General features: G+C 37.7%; 1 protein-coding gene across 6 annotated transcripts in view; it reads right to left on the reverse strand.

Annotated features, from left to right (window-relative positions):
- The window catches only part of COL19A1 (collagen type XIX alpha 1 chain), a 189,861-nt gene that overhangs the window by 129,421 nt on the left and 44,069 nt on the right, over positions 1 to 16,371 (reverse strand). For 4 of the 6 annotated variants that reach the window (XM_040697808.2, XM_004940448.5, XM_004940447.5 and 1 more), the window contains exon 10: positions 13,289 to 13,342. The exons of the other annotated variants lie outside the window; for them this stretch is intronic. In XM_040697808.2, the coding sequence (XP_040553742.1) occupies positions 13,289 to 13,342 (54 nt within the window). The remainder of the gene's footprint in view (positions 1 to 13,288; positions 13,343 to 16,371) is intronic. 6 annotated transcript variants of the gene reach the window in all.

A 16,371-nucleotide genomic window follows, 5' to 3' on the forward strand; every position in this document is an offset into this window, starting at 1 on the left:
GAAGACAGGCTACCAGTCCCCATTCCTAAATGCCACTGATTTCAAGGACAGAAATGGAATGCAAGGAACTTAACAATAAAATAGAGGAGAAAAAAGAAGGTAGAATGCATTACCAGTACACAACCAGGACCTCTGGTGGTTTACATTTAGTTCCCAGCTGTGCCATGGTTCTGTGCAACTTCTAACAGCTGATTTATGTCTTATTCTCCTTCCCTCTCTCCTACAGTATTTTTAGGATGAAATTCCTTAGTATCTGCAGTGCCTTCTGAGGAGGTGATAGTGGAGTGTTACAAACCACTGGAAAGCTCCACACAGTGTTAAAGGGCAGCAGAATAGGGCAGCTTATCCTTATTCTGCCTCACTGTATTCTAAAGCCTGACGGGTTTTTACTATTTTTATTTATCTACTTTTCAGACTGCATCTAATGACCCAACTAGCACCTTTTTCAAAGGCCCACCACTCTGTTACATTTCTTAGGTAAGTAGGGTCAGAAGCACACTGTGATTTATGACTGATAAAAGTGGGTATTGTTCAATATATTTTCACATCGTTATTTAAAAATGCATGAATTGAACATGATCTTGATAAAAATCCAGTTCAGTTGACCTGTGACATCATACAGACAGCATGAAGAAACTGCAGATAAAAAGCATGAAAAAATTTTCTGTGGAGTACTGAGAATAACAAAATGGGTTTCTGTCTGCAGAAGGTTCTGAAAGATTCATAAGGTCATACAGACAAACAGTTCAGATAATTAAGTCCATGATACTTTGATCATCTGAAACAAGACAATAGGAAAAAAACCTGAAGTGATCTTATACTCATGGAAAACTGATTGATTTTATAACTACATTTTTTCCTTTACAGTGGGTCAGTCAAAAGAAAAATTGCCTGGACTTACACACCAGCTATTGATTTATTGTTAACTCAGCCATAGCACAGCCTTAAAACAAATCTAAACCGTATTAAATTTTCAAAAGAACTGGAAATCCATCTAATTGACCTTGCTGAAGTAATATTTGAAATGCAATAATGTAAAGTGTCAGACAAAATGCATTCTTCAATATTAATGAATCACTGAGCTGTTTTTAAAATAAAATTTATTATGACTATTATATTTACTATAATAACTGGTGCACTGAGTTTATATTAGGAAGGTAAACTACATTAGTCAACCTCTTAAATAGCAGAGACTGCTCTTTACTGCAGGAAATTTAATACTCATTTTCATAACCTGAAGATTCAGAGGACAGATTCTAAGCAGGTACAAATGTCAATTTACGCTAATTCAGGCCTGTCTCACAGACCACAAGCCACCATTAAAACTAACAACTAACAATACAGCTATGAAATGCAAAAAAGCAGCACAAAACTATGGATTTAAGGAGGATCAAAAATAAACAGCATATAGACTGAAATTTCTAATCTAGACATTAACTCAGATCAGTGTTTGTTCTGAAGAACCATGTTGGTGTGCCTGTGCAGCTACAAACGTCCTGGCACTACTGACAAGTAAAGCAGTTCAAGTCATGCCTTCCATCTTCCCACTTACACTCCGAAGTACTTACTTTCTTAAGAAATCTCTCCCCTTTTGAAATGTAATATATTATGGAGATGGATTGATATTCAGTCTAAGAGGTTTTATAGCCCATTTGGAATTCCAGCAGTTTGTTTACCCATCTGTGAATCAGGTATCAACCAACCTAATTTTAGCATAGGAGCTCCAGGGAGCTGCTTCCTAAAGATAAGTCCAGGTATGTCTTCCTGCTATCAGTTCTTTACATCTCTGTAGGGAACAGCAGTATCTCAGCCTAGTACAGTTGTCGGTTCTCCTTTCAAAATGCTTTCTTGATTGCTTGGATGCTTATTAACCCAATCCTACGCCTGGGATGCCCAATAGGAAGAAGGTAGTCTGCCACCCAAGGGACATGAGTTCTCTGCATGAGGAGTTTTTAATCATTCCTTCACTAAAAAAAACTTTGTTTATTTAGAGGTCCAACATTACTCCAACAATCATTTCTTCTGCTACATTTCTTCCCCATTCTTCTGAAGTTCAGAAGTACTGCCAGCACACAATATTCTACAATGTGATATTTCTCCCAGCTATTTCACAACACTGGCATTATAACCTCATCTTTGAAAAGAGCCAGTATTTTTGCATTTTTGTTAACAATTCCTGAAGTCCCACTTTCCACCTCAAGGATTTGATACTAGAAAAGAAAAATGCATGAAGAAAAATACAAGCCAAACAAACAACAAACTGGTCATAATCAGTGTTACATTTCACATCCTACTGCCTAAGATTCTGAGAGTTCACATAATCAAAGATGATTTATAAGGGCATCCTGATATTCTATTTCCAGTATTGGTTTAGCTGGAAAAGTTGTTTGTTATCAAGGCGGCAATTAAAAAGTGTCATAAAAATCACCATTTCTTCCAATAACTGTTATAAAAAAAAATAATCACAACACCTTAAACCAAATTAAAAAAAACAAACTCAATCTCTCCTCAGTTACAGAGTCCTGTTATATAGCTTATAATCAAATAGATAAGAAATAGCATTGTACACTTTTTATTCCCATCTCTTAAGTACTTTCTGACCTTTATTCTTCCCCCAAAGTCTTGGTTGTCTCTCTCACTGCTGTATGCCCTTCTAGACCAGGAATTTCTCTTACTCCAGGCTCGTGCAACACTCTGTACAAGAAAGTCCCAAGGCTTTCTCACGTTAAGGGAAGAGGCATAAATACAACATATAACAGCCATACTCTGCAAGTCTGGCATTCTTCTTTCATACCTTCTCTCTGACAGAATTTTCATTGTAACAAATGTACAGCTAAATAAACATTTTTGGAGATTTTATTGCCAATAACTATAAAGAAAACGTGCATCTTCTACATGTAAGGTAGCAGGTTACAACTAATAAAGTTAGCTTTCCCCTATTTGGTTTCTGAGGCAGATGCCTTCTTTTAATGAACTAAAGCAGTACTACCTTCATTTGTAAAGAAAAACAGAACTGCCATTCAAAAAGACAGAATAGTGGAAGGGGTGTAAATTCTTAACAAAAAGCATCAGCTGACTAGATTCTCATGAAAAATATCCATCCTGTGTGAGGTACTTGTTAAACACGAATCAAACACCTGTCAGCCAGCTGGGCTGTGTGTGTCACTGCCGAGCCAGCTGCAGAAACACACCCTGCGCCAGTTGCTTTACTTAGCACGGCCTGGGAACAAGAATCCATTAGACAGAAAGTCAACAGTGGAATTAGCAGCACTTTTTCTTTTAGTGCCCTTCCACTTACTTGTTTGACTTCTTACGTTTCTATTTTTGGGAGCCTCATGCCAGAGCAACAGTGCTGACTGCTGATTAGACATGACTTGGCGCAGCCTCGGCACGTCACATTGGCTTGATCGATTCAGACTTGAAACACGCAGCATGAATCTTGGGTGTTGATAAATATTGGCTAGCAATGGGAATTTAAGAAGTACATCCTGTTCTTCTGTACCCGCAAATGATTTTGTTGTATGAAGAAAAGATTTTGCATATCCAACAATGAATGAAAAAAAGCAACTTACATGGAATTAGGAATATAAAACTTACATTATAACTTCTAAGTTTTTTGGGGGTAAGTATATTTGTTGATGTTAAAATTTCACATCTGAGCTGGATTTAAAATAATTATATGACTAATGTAACTCTCTCACCAAAAAATGTCAAAGAAGAGTTAATAGTAAGTCACTAGTTATAATAGCAAACTACACTATCTATGAGGGTCGTAATGACAGTAATGCCTCCTATTTTATTATGTTGGTCCACAACATCAGAGGCAGATGATGGCAGTAGAGGTTGAATCTTCCCAACAATATTCCATTACATGTTGTTGCCATGTGATAGATGGCAGCAGAGGGGAAGTCTGACAAAGTGGTGTTTGATATGGAAGTGTGAATGAAGCAAAGGAGTCTCACTGAATTCCACCATGCAGAAAAAATTGCACCCATTGACATTCACTGATGTTTGCTGAACATTTATGGTGACCAAACAGTGAGTGAGAGAACAGTGAGGTGGTGAGTGGTGTGGTTCAGCAGTGGTGACTGCAATGCAGAAGACAAGCCATGTTGCAGATTGGCCATGCACAGCTGTCACCATGAAATGAAGAGCATCTCAATCAGCTCATCCACATAAATTCACTAATAGTGGTGACTACATTGAAAAATAGCATTTTGTAGCTGAGAATTTTCTCTATCAAATAGTGTTATTGTTATTGTTCTCTGTTGTAGTTGTCATGGAAATGAAAAGGAGGCATTATTTTTGGAACTATTCACATACTATCTCCATAAAATTTGTATGACATATAAATTTTCTACTACATGAGGTTACCAATTTTTAGTTATGTTTTTTAATTTAATGCACTACTTGTAACAGTTAGTAATCAGGGAGATTATACTTTGATATATAAATTACATTAACATAAGTTATTTGTTTCTAAGTTGTCCTAATTAATATAGACTAATAATTCATTGAGTTTAAAACATTATATTTGGTGAACTTCACTAACTCCTCAAATGGAAATAAACACAACTCAGCAACACATGTCAGAAAAGTTGTACAGCATTGCAGTTCAGAGAGAAAGTTCCTTCCTGCCCAGTTAGTCTCCTACAACTCTCTGCTGCCAATGTTTGTGAGTTTAAGTCTTGCAATAGCTGGTATTTATCTTACAGTCTTAATTCTTTATTTTTATGAGATGTAAAGAGACAACAGTAATAGTTTTAAAATTTCAAATTTCTACGTGGATCTGAATGAAAAGAAAATCATGAAAATATAACACTGTATGCAACAGAATCCTCACAAAAAGAGCCCATTAAATATAATTTAAGAAACAATGGAAGAAAAATCCTCAAACCATCCCCCCATTTCAAGCCTACAAGGCCCTGACTCAGGCTTTTCAAATGCAGTTAATAATACCAGAGCCAAGCAGACTCCAAACTGCAGTATTCATGAATCTCTGATTAAGGCACAAAGAGCTGTATTTAATCACCGCATTATTTAACAACTGCATTATTTTTTACTTCCATGTTATGTAACAAACTAACAAAAGCCTCTTCTACATGGCAGCATGCCACAGGCCCTATTGCTCCCAGCAGCCCAGACCCCTACAAAATGGATGGTGACCTTTGGTTTCTTTGGCCACACCTCACATAACAATAGCAGTCACTGCGTGCAGAGACCATGCGGCTGGCCGCACTTCTCTGGTTATAATCATTTCCCTTCAAATACCAGGGGGCCCCCTCACCCCTATCCTCTTATCTCACCACAGTGACACGGGCCTATCACTTTGATGCTGAGCAATGCAAGCATTAGTATCTGGTTTCCAAAATACATTTGTACTTTTGTCCTACTGAGAGCAGCCTAATTCTAAGAGAAAATATGAGAGGGCAGAAGATAGTGCCATGGCTTAGCTAATGGACCAAAGCACCTTTCCCCTCAATAAACGATTCTTCAATGATAAATGAAGTTTGTGCTCACCAAGGGCGCACAACTGAGTACAGTCTCTAGCACTGTTCCATCCAGAATGGAAGCAGCAATCAAGCAAGCAGGGAAGCCACACCCTCCACTGAGAACCAGGCTGTGCCGCTGCCTCTAAACTGCGGCAACTGAAAAACCAGGGAGCTCAACAGTTCCTGGAGCTGGGAACTGCAAAAATCACCTAATAAGGCAAAATCAGTCAGCGCAGCAGACAGCGCTCTGGAATCAAATTTATGATCAAAGGCTATTCAAAACACATCCTTGTAATGTTAAAGAGAGAGCAGAGCAGGCAAGCAAGAAACACAGACGCTGAAGCAATGAAACAAATTCTGAAAAATATAATGGCCTGAAGTGTGATTTTTTAGAGAGCCTATTCATGCATCAGATGGCTATAGAGAGCTACTCTTTTCACATAGATCCATGTCTTAAAATCAAGTGTGCATTAAATACAGACAAAGATATCGCTGAAATCACAAGAGGAACACACGTCAAATTTGTTGTTGCAATACATGAGATTCAGTTGCCTGCTTTCTGGTGGCCAGCAGCTCTCAAAACTCAAGTCTTTAATATAGTGGTAATAAAGTTGCTTTCTTTTTTTTTTTTTCTTTAATATTTACATATTATCTTATTTTATAAAATTGCCATATTGTGTCCTATCTAAATGTTGTTTCAGCTTTACGTATTAGAGCTTGTGATTCTCCTCCTACTTTGAAAATGTAGTTTTCAGAAACTGCTTTCTATAGTAGTCATAATACTCTTCACTCTCTGTTGGAGACTGCAGAGGAAAGTAGCAGAGGGATTTTTCTAAGGGCTTTCTAAGTGGTAAAATTTATCACCATAGCTGATCTAAAAATTAATTGATCAGCACCAAAAAGAGCTTAGAAATTAGATGACACTGAGTAACTGAGAGACAAATTGAGCACGATGTCTTTAAGCAGTGCCTTTCTAGTGCTCCATATACATTTCTGTAAGCTTTCTCAGGGAAGCTGACAAGCTACTTTGGAAATATCCCAACCTTGGTCAAGAATCTACACAGCACAGCACATGAACCGTGGAAGACACTCTGTCTAGAGATCTTTCAAGACAGCTGCAAGTAAAAGATTGTTTTACTGAATGCTCAACACCATTGTCTCTTTAGATTTGCATGCTTGCATGAGTGAGATGCTCTGGGAGCACATGCTGAACAGGCATCATATCCACGACTCTTTTACAAAGTCAAAAGCCTTGGAAAATTCTGGACAGAATCTAGGTGCAACAATGGGAAACACAGGTCAATGATCACATGGATCTTCTTGATGACAGAATTTGATTTGGATGTACATTTAACAAGCATCCAGTGTACAAGAGGCATTTTGTATAATGCCCTTATTAACATGCTCCAAAAGGATATTCAAACAATTATTACAAACAAATAACAAAAAAAAAAAAAAAGAAAAAAAAAAGAATGAAATGATCATTGTTTCATTTCAGTCAGTTAAAACTCAAGATGGTGGCACATTGTTAGTGAACTCAAGAAAAATGAAATTATAAACACGCAAATCCATTAAACGAGAAAAAGATCACAAACATTATATGTTCTAGTCCTGTTATCTTCTAGCTCATAAAATATGTAAGTTTGTATATTACTGTTGGTCATCATCAAAAATACATGCAAGGGTATAAAAAAAAAGGAACAATTATTTTGTAGATACCTTCTGCGCTGTTTCTTGTGAATCAAATCTCATCTTCATGACTCTTACTTATACAGTTGGCGAAGCTCTTGAAATGTACTTTTACTTCTTTTCTGTGGTCTGACTTTAAATATAAATCTAAGTTGTGTGATGATAAACATTGTTTTTATTCATATAAGCATTTCTTTCTCCTTTTAGTCTGTCTAAACTGTTTATTTTACTAGTATACTGTGGGAGTACCCACACAGCGCAGAAGCAAAGGCACAGCATACTGAATACTTCACTGCTTCTACAGGCTTAGTGTGCAAAACCAGCTATTTTGAAGAGCTTACTTAAAATATTTAATATTTTAGAATGTCTGTTCATAAACTAGATTGGAAAAAAGTAGTGTCAAAAGAAAAAAAAAATTAAAAAAAATCCACCAAGTAAAACCAAGCAACTCCAGTAACAACAAACAACACAAAAGTAAAGATAAGCCATTGAAAAGTCAAGTGTTGAGTAGAGTCATATGTATTTCAAAAAAATGTAGTTTAACAAACATAGGTGTATAATCACCAACACCTATACAAAAAAAAAATAATAATAATAATAATTACTATAGAAGCTTGGCTAAAGCGAAGCAGGCAAAAACATATTTTGGTTTGGTAAGTCATCTGAATGCCTTGAATTACATTTCTGGATACTTCAGTTTTATTTGTCATAATGTAACGTCTGAGAAAGAAGGAAAAGTATTTTCATAATAAAAATAGGCAAATATGGAACGGTCAAGAATAGAGCCAATTATTTATCTTCAGCAGCTTAAATTTTTTGTGACATGCTGCCATCAGCACTTCTCAGAAGTCTAAGAGTCTTCTGCCTAGCAATATGTTTGTAGGCAATAAGAAAGCATCACTGAAGTAAAGGAGAAGCCTGGGGGTCTCACCAGCAGGAGAGTTCTCTCACAATTTCAGTATGACATGAACACTAGGAAAATAATCAGTGTAGTTTTCTGGGTGTTTTTTTTTTTTTAATTTATTTTTTAATGGAAGTATTTTCGAGAACACATCAACATTGCTCAGATTACATCAGTGGTGTAACCCAGCAAACATAGATGGTGCATAAAGACCATTCTTAACAGCAGAGCTAGCACTTTTAATGAGGTTAGTCTAACTGCTAGACCAGGATTGCTTAATCTGTGAAACCTGATGTGAATCAGATAAACAATTGTCATCCAACATCTTAGAGCACTCCAATCACCTCACAGGGACAGATTTAACTTCAGCACATTTACACTCAGGTCATGGAGCCAGCACTCTGGCTGCAATCCAATTGTACTTAATACCTTCAGAAATATATCCAAAGAAAATTTCACTTGCTAATTGCCAAAGAATAAAGTACTCTAGCATACTTCTTCCTTGACATGTGTTTGTAGACATTGCTGAACATCTTCAAACCGGGCAAGGCATAAGAGTCTCACACACACACAGTGATCCTGATTTACCACTACAATCCATTTCTTCTTATATCATGACCAGACAGATCCACTGAAGAATTTTCCCCAGGAGACCAAGCAGCAAATCAGTCCTGACAGCAGGAAGGGGGTCACAGAAACATATTCCATACCTTCTGGTAGCCTACAAATTAAGCCATTTTCCATAGGAGGACTATTGCCCTCTTACTTTTTAGGCTTATAAACTAACACCACAGAGCTCTCTCCCCTGATGCTTTTAAGAATTCCTTCTGTTGCCCTCAATAAGTAAGACCTGCTATTTCAAGAATATATCTTAGGAAAGTTCCCTGAAAAAGGACAGGGAAGAAGAAATGAGGTAGTTTCACATTTAAGAGTGAGTCGTATTTGTGATGTTGTCTGTGATCTACTGTGTCGTGATTTTGGGGGCCTGAGGTAGGGCTCCCCAGAGATTGCATTTGATCCTTGAGTCTCTAGGCTAGGCATCGTTCCTGTCAGGCTGGCTGTTTTTACCCTGAAGGCAGGTGACATGACAGGCATGTTGTGGTGTGGGATGCTGTCAGCCAAGGGGAAACCTGCTTTTCAATTTGGCAGCTTACAGTAAAAAAGCAGCAAAATTGCAGAACTGCCTGAACAGACATCTGTTTTCTTCAGGAAAGAGGTGTTAATGTTATTCTTACACCACCTTGGAGTCATCAAGACTTCAACTTTGTTCTCTGTGCTAGCCCCTAGCAGGTCCAACCTTTCAAATAGCAGAACCTCCTAGCAGTCTATGCCATTTAGCTCTGCAATTATTACCCAGTCCAACTGCTGCAAAACCATTGTAGCATTCAGGCAAATAGGAAATTGTTCTGGTTGTCTGAAGGGCCACCTGCAAATTTCTGTCAGCTATAACCTGTTTTGCAAATGACAGAACATGGCATTTGAAGAGAGAATGAAGATACATGAGTATTTTCACGCCTTAGAACCTTTAAGGTTCAGGTCATGTATGCAAAGCAAGCCTTACAGATTTGCCTAGAAAATCTGCAAACATAGATTTTTTAAAGTGTGACATGTGACCATGGAGCATTTCCCCAGCAGGTAATAAAGTACATTGGATTATTCTAACTTTAGACAGCGCTACTATGATGGGTGGACTTGAGCTAATCATTTCTACCAAAACTGGCTTTCCAGTTTATCTCAGTCTAAGGTAAATTTCCAAAATAGGACACATGAATTAAGCAGCAAGATTAAGATCTGCTGTGTATTTATTCTTTGAACCTTTCCTCTGGGAAAGAAGTATGAACAATGCATTACTGCAACGGATAGTTTTGGGTGCCCTTTTCTCTCTGGAGCATTAAAGAGCATTTGCATATAAAACAGTTGTATCATTTATTTTTTTCCCCTAAAACATAAAAATGGCTATAGTCAAACAAAATCACACCTCTGTCAACAGAAGACACATACTGAGGGGTGTATGAAAAGGATGAAGAATGCTAATTCCTGAGAAGGTTCCTTCAGCATTCCAAAATCTGCACCTCTACTTTCTGAAACATAGGAGATGCCTTTGTATAGAAATCTCAGAGGATTTTTCTTCCTTTACTTTAAGTGTTTTTTGAGTCTACACATACTTCTACCAACCAGAACATCTCAGAAAAGAAGGAGCTCAAAAATAACAGACACAAATTCAAAAAGCTCTTAGTACATCAGCTGAGAGTGTGTTAACACCAGTCACAATACCAGGAAAATAAAGTGATTATACCTCCAGGAAGGAGCTAATAATAACATACTGTACTGCACAGAGATCACAACTCAGACTAACATAACCTGAGCATGTGTGTCTCAGTTTTTTTATCTAGCCATGCATGTACAAAATAAATATATTTTTAAACACATTTTGGCCTTGTCAGTTTCAGATTCCACAGAAGTTCATTTCTGACTTGCAACAACAATATGGCTTTACTGCAATCTGGATTCAAAGAGTCATACTCTTCAGGAAAAGTACACTGTCTCAACATTAAACACAACCCCAGTGCTGAGCCTTATGTAAACTAACAGGAGCTTTTGGATTTGGCCTGACAGTGACTCTATAAGGTGCTAAGAAAGAAAGAAAAAAAAAAAACAAACAAAACACTCAAACAATATTAACCATGGAAACTGCAATAACAACTGTTCTGATTTCAGCTGGGACAGAGTTGATTTTTCTTCACAGTGTCTGGTATGATGCTATGTTTTGACTTCAGGAAAAAAAAAAAAAAGTTGATAACACATTGATGTTTTAGTTGTTGCTGAGCAGTGACTTCACAGAGCCAAGGATGCTTCAGCCTCTCAGCTTCTCATACTGCCCTCCCAGCGAGAGGGGATGAGGAGGCACAAGGAGGTGAGAGGAGGCAGAACCAGGACAGCTGATCTAAGGTGGGCAAAGGGATATTCCATTTTCATGTGAAAAATGGAAATGTGGGGAGTTGGCTGGGCAGGTAGCTACTGCTTGGGGACTAGCTGGGCATCAGCTGTCAGGAGATGAGCAATTGCACTGTGCATCACTTGTTTTGTATATGTCTATTACTATTAACTTTACTATTATTTTTTCCCTTCCTTCTCTGACTTAGTAAACAGTTTTAATCTCAACCCATGAGTTCTACTTTGTTATTTTTTCCCCCCAGTTCTCTCCCCATTTCACTGGGAGGGGGAAGTGAAATAATGACTTCGTGGTGCTCAAGTGCCTGCCAGGTTAAACCATGGCAATAACTTGTACTGCAAAAGCAATGATGCTTGGTAATTTTAAAGAAAGACACCATCAAAGAAAGAGCAACAGAAAGAGACGACGAAAAACACAACTTCATTAGAGATCAATCACAATCAATCTACAGTTTTACAATATCCCTTCCTACTAGTTCACATGTGGGAGCACAGTAAAATAAAAGCTGTCTAGCTGGATCAAATCAAAAGTTTCTCTGTTCAAGTATGTGTCTACAATTGTGGCAACAACAGTAGCCTATAGAAAAGTATAACAACATGGTAATCATAGACACTTCTCCAGGGAGTTTCCCAGTCTTCAGCAATTTGGAGCCTAGAACTTTGAGAGAAGTACTGGTGTCTGTTTGACACCCTCCAGGGGTATTTATTTTACTAACTTTAATCAACTTTCAAATGATTGCAGTCCTGCTCTCCAACTTTAATCAAGTTATATGAAGAAGAATCCCCTTCTATCCTTTCCAAACTTGCTATCAAATAATTTAATGTTCTAGTTCTCATGCTGAGAGAGGATGAAAAAAAAAAAATAATCTTTTCTGTTCCACCCATAATTTTACAGAGCATAGAATGCAGCAATTTTCACCTCAACTGTGCCTTTTTCAAACTGAAGTCATCATTCTTGTGCCTTAATTGGAGGATGCCCAATGCTGTTGATCATTTTTGATGCTTCCTGTAAACCTTTTCCAGGGCTACTAAATCCACTTCGAGATGAGGGAACCAGAACTGTATGCACAGATTTATGAACATAGTTTTATTAATAGCAGTGAATTTAAGATGTTTTTTTTTTGATCCCCACTCTCTTCTTAATCTTTACTAAATTCCTTTTATTTATTTGACTAGTACTTAACAGTTAGTGTATGTTTTCATTGACCTCTAATTTCAAGATCACTTTCATGAGCAATAAAAGCCAGTCCAGCATCCAATATGAAATACATAAATTTTGGCTTGTTTTTCCTCCCCATCACTTAACTATTAATTTCACTGCGTTTTACATGCTGCTTTATGAGACAGTTCCTCAACACTGCAAGGTTCTTTGAAGATCTTTGCAGCCTGCTCTCCACTTTTCTACTATACTTAAAATAATGAATTTGCTGCTGATGCTCATTCATCTCCTTTCTAATATCATATCATATATCTAGCTCTCATTTATTAACAAAAGTAAAGCTTTTTTTTTTTTTTAATTGAAAGTAAAAGTGAAAGAGTTTCATAATTCTATATCCTATCATTACCAGATTCAAAACCTCACAGTTGAGGTGAATTGTTTTAGTGCTTAGAAATCTGGATAATGGCTAAATTAACCAAATTAAGAGCATTATTGAAATACTGGACTTACCATGGCAACAGCTACCTTGAAGAGGAGCACATGTTTATAGCACTGAAAGCACAGAAACTTGAAGTGCATGACAAAAGAGAGACTAAATTGACAGAACTGAGGGATGAAGGCTAATAAAGATGTTTGATACTACTGGAAAACCAACAAGCAAACAAAACAAAACAAAACACCCTTACTGGGGGGCAGCTATGGGGAAGTTCAGCACCTGGTATCATCACCTGCTGTGGGCTGTGTGTTTTCACAGAGATCCAGCCAAGCTGGCCTTTCTTCTCCTCCACCTCTCTGCATGCTGGGTATGAGAGAACATCTCTTTCCTGTTCTGCCAGCTGGATAGGCTTCCCTTAATTGAGTATATTCCCCTTCCCATTTTCTAGAAAGAAGATAAGCACACCTGCAGAAAATACTATTAGCTAGAGCTGCTTTTTCAGTGTAAAACAAAAATACAGCAGCATACAAGACAGAAATTAGTTTTCTAACAACAGAAATGTTCTGTCCTCTCTTCTCTGTGAGTAATTACAGATGAGCCACTGTAACAGCGAACGCTTCCTGGTGAGTCAAATTGTATGTTTACACACAAAAACATACCTTTTCACCAGGAAGACCAGCAGCACCATCCTGTCCTTTTGCACCCATCTCACCCTACAAAATAAATTATTCAGTTAGAAGTTTTAAAGACCACTGACTGCTCAGGTCGTATCTTACTCAACAGAAAAGTACCTCCTACCACTGCAGACATGTAATGTCATACTTAGAAATATAATGACTGCAGAGGAAGATGCCATACATGTAACACTAAAATCGGAAAAAATAAGTACATTTTAAACTATTTACAATGTGAATTAAGACAAATACTTCCAAGTGTATGTTTCTAGAAAAAAAAAAAAAACTAACTGCTGATTTCAAGGGAATTCATTGTGACAACAGAGTTAGGCAAGACAAATTCACTGGACTGAGTGCATTCAACTCTGAGAAAGAACATGGAAATAGGGAGTTACTTTGATCTAAAAGTCACATGCACACAATATTTTTAAAAGATACTTTGAACTCAGTTACCTTCTCTCTCCCTGTCACTCCCTCAAAGAAACCAAAATCCAAACTGTGAGCAATTTGTTAGAAAATGTTAGTGTTAAGAGACTCTCTTCACTGATCAGGAGAGGTATAGAAGGTTCCAGCAGCTGAAAATTGGACAATGAATCTTAAAAATGATTGAAGCAAACACTGAACAAATAAATTTTGCTTAAGAATGTCAAGAATAAGGGCTACAAAGCTTAAAATCAAAGCCAAGCGGACAATAGGGGATGATAGAGCAATGAAACCCTATAGTTTTTCATTCTAAATAAAAATAAAAGTAAGGTTTGTTTACTTGTACCAAGAAATGAAAACTCTCTAGTGAACAGAAAACACTACAGGTTTTTTTGTTTGTTTGTTTTTTGCAGCAAACCAGCTCTTCACAAGAAGAATGTCACTGATTTGAAAACAATAAATATTAATCTGTTCTTTGAGTTAAAGGTGTGCATGAGGAAGGACAAGAGCCATAATTACACAATTACACAATAATTACACAAATAATTGCTTCTTATTAAAGGGTACAGAAATAAGTTGGGTGCTCAAATTCAAAACTGAAAGCCTAGAAGTTCCTGCTGAGGAATAAAGTCCCCAAACCTCTAAATTGACAAAATGCAGAAATTTTTTAAAAAGTGGGATCCTGGGAACTTGTAATTCTGATATTCAGCATGAGCAGAAACTTACTCGTACTAGGATAAGTTCATCAACTTTATCAATAAACACACTACATAGCAACAGATATCAATTTATCATGATCTTTACAACATACAGGTGATTCTTAATTCAGCAGTCCAACAGAAAGGCTTTGGACCACAGCAGACATGTTCTGTACACTCTGCAGCCTATGGGTCTGTTCAATCTGTGCAAGTGCTTTCGTTGTAATGGAATGTACAGTTGTCCCAGAATTAACGAATGAACCACAGCCCAGCAGACTGGTCTCTTCTCTGAGGGCAAGGAGAGCAGATTCCTATCCAGATGACCAATTTTTTTAGTGAGAAAGTGTGAAAAGTGCCCAATTGTTTCTTACCTGACAACCTATGTCTCTCCATTAGGTTTAAAGTGATTTTAATTGATGTACAATTAATGGTACAATTACATCAGCTAGGTATCCTAGAAATCACTGACAGAACAACCACTGCTGTAAAGATTAAAGAAAACACCACCACGCAGACACACACACAAAAAAAGAACCTCTAAAAACAAAAACCTGAAAGCCTCAAAGAGAGAATACTATGAGTACATTCATCTTTTCAGCGTAAATGTAGTACTCTTCCAAAATGATAAATTTTAACCTTTCTGAAGAAAGGAATAGCAAGATTGGCAAGAAACCCCGAAAGCATGCAGCAACCGTGTTTGCTGCATCCCAGGCCAGACATTATTAACCACTTACTTCTCATTAAAAGGAGGATTTATAGTATATGTTTTCCCTACCATTCCATTCAGGCTGCCCTCAGCATCTGCTGACTCAGCACAGCATACTCTGAAGAGGTAAGCTCTCTCTCATGCTCTATACAAGCCCCAACCAGCCTGGCCTTGAATGCTTACAGGGAGGGGGCATTCACAACCTCACTGGGCAATCTCTTCCAGTGTCTCACCACCTTCACAGTAAAGAATTTTTTCCTGATATCTAGTCTAAATCTGCCCTCTTCCAGTTTAAAGCCATTTCCTCTTGTCCTAGTCTTGTCACTGCCTGCCCTTATAAAAAGTTCCTCCCCAGCTATCCTGTAGGCCCCTTTCAGTAACTGGAAGGCTGCTATAAGGCCCCCACAGAGCCTTCTCTTCTCCAGGCTGAAAAGCCCCAGCTCTCAGACTGTCCTCACAGGGGAGGTGCTCCAGCCCTCTGATCATCTTCATGGCGCTCCTTGGGATCCACTCCAACAGCTCCATGTCCTTCTTGTGTTGGGGCCCCAGAACTGGATTGAACCATTGTTGTTACTTCTCAACTACCTGTAATGTTTCTCTATATTCCTTGCCTTCCATTTTAAATTTCTAAAATCTATTCACAGAAACCACCATAAAGCAATTACCTCTGCACAGCCCAACTGAAAACTCCTCTGTTTATAACAGCGGCTCAGCAGATCACCAAACGTGCTGAACCTGGTGAAGAGCACCACTCCACTGTCTGATTTGAAGCCACTGATCAGGAAGAGTCATGTTATGGAGGAGTGTATGAGCCATTTTTCACATCCTATTTTTTTAAATATTGGTGTGGTCCTTAATATAGGTATGCTAAACTATTCTGTCTCAAAAGTAGAACAAGTTGTTGAATGTTGCTCTCATATTAGTAGTGAGTCATGCTAGGGGCAGGACCAGTCCTTAGTTAGCTTGGCTTGTCACCACAGAGTGACTGCCTTATCTATTCACACTCTGTTCCCTTAAGCCTCTTGCAAGTATTTTAAGAGACCAGAACATTCAGTAGTGTATTTTTATATACTGTGTAGGCAAAAATTACACAGCCTAGTATATGACTGGAAGACTTTAGCTGTATAGTTATGTTTACATTTCTGTTTCATTAAGTTCAAATGTATTCCTTGCCTTGAAGACAATTATTTTCCATGGCAAATTAGATTATTAAGATATACCTCTATCTTATAACCTTGATT

The sequence above is a fragment of the Gallus gallus genome, chromosome 3 (assembly GCF_016699485.2).
Source record: "Gallus gallus isolate bGalGal1 chromosome 3, bGalGal1.mat.broiler.GRCg7b, whole genome shotgun sequence".
In the NCBI taxonomy this organism is placed as follows: domain Eukaryota; kingdom Metazoa; phylum Chordata; class Aves; order Galliformes; family Phasianidae; genus Gallus; species Gallus gallus.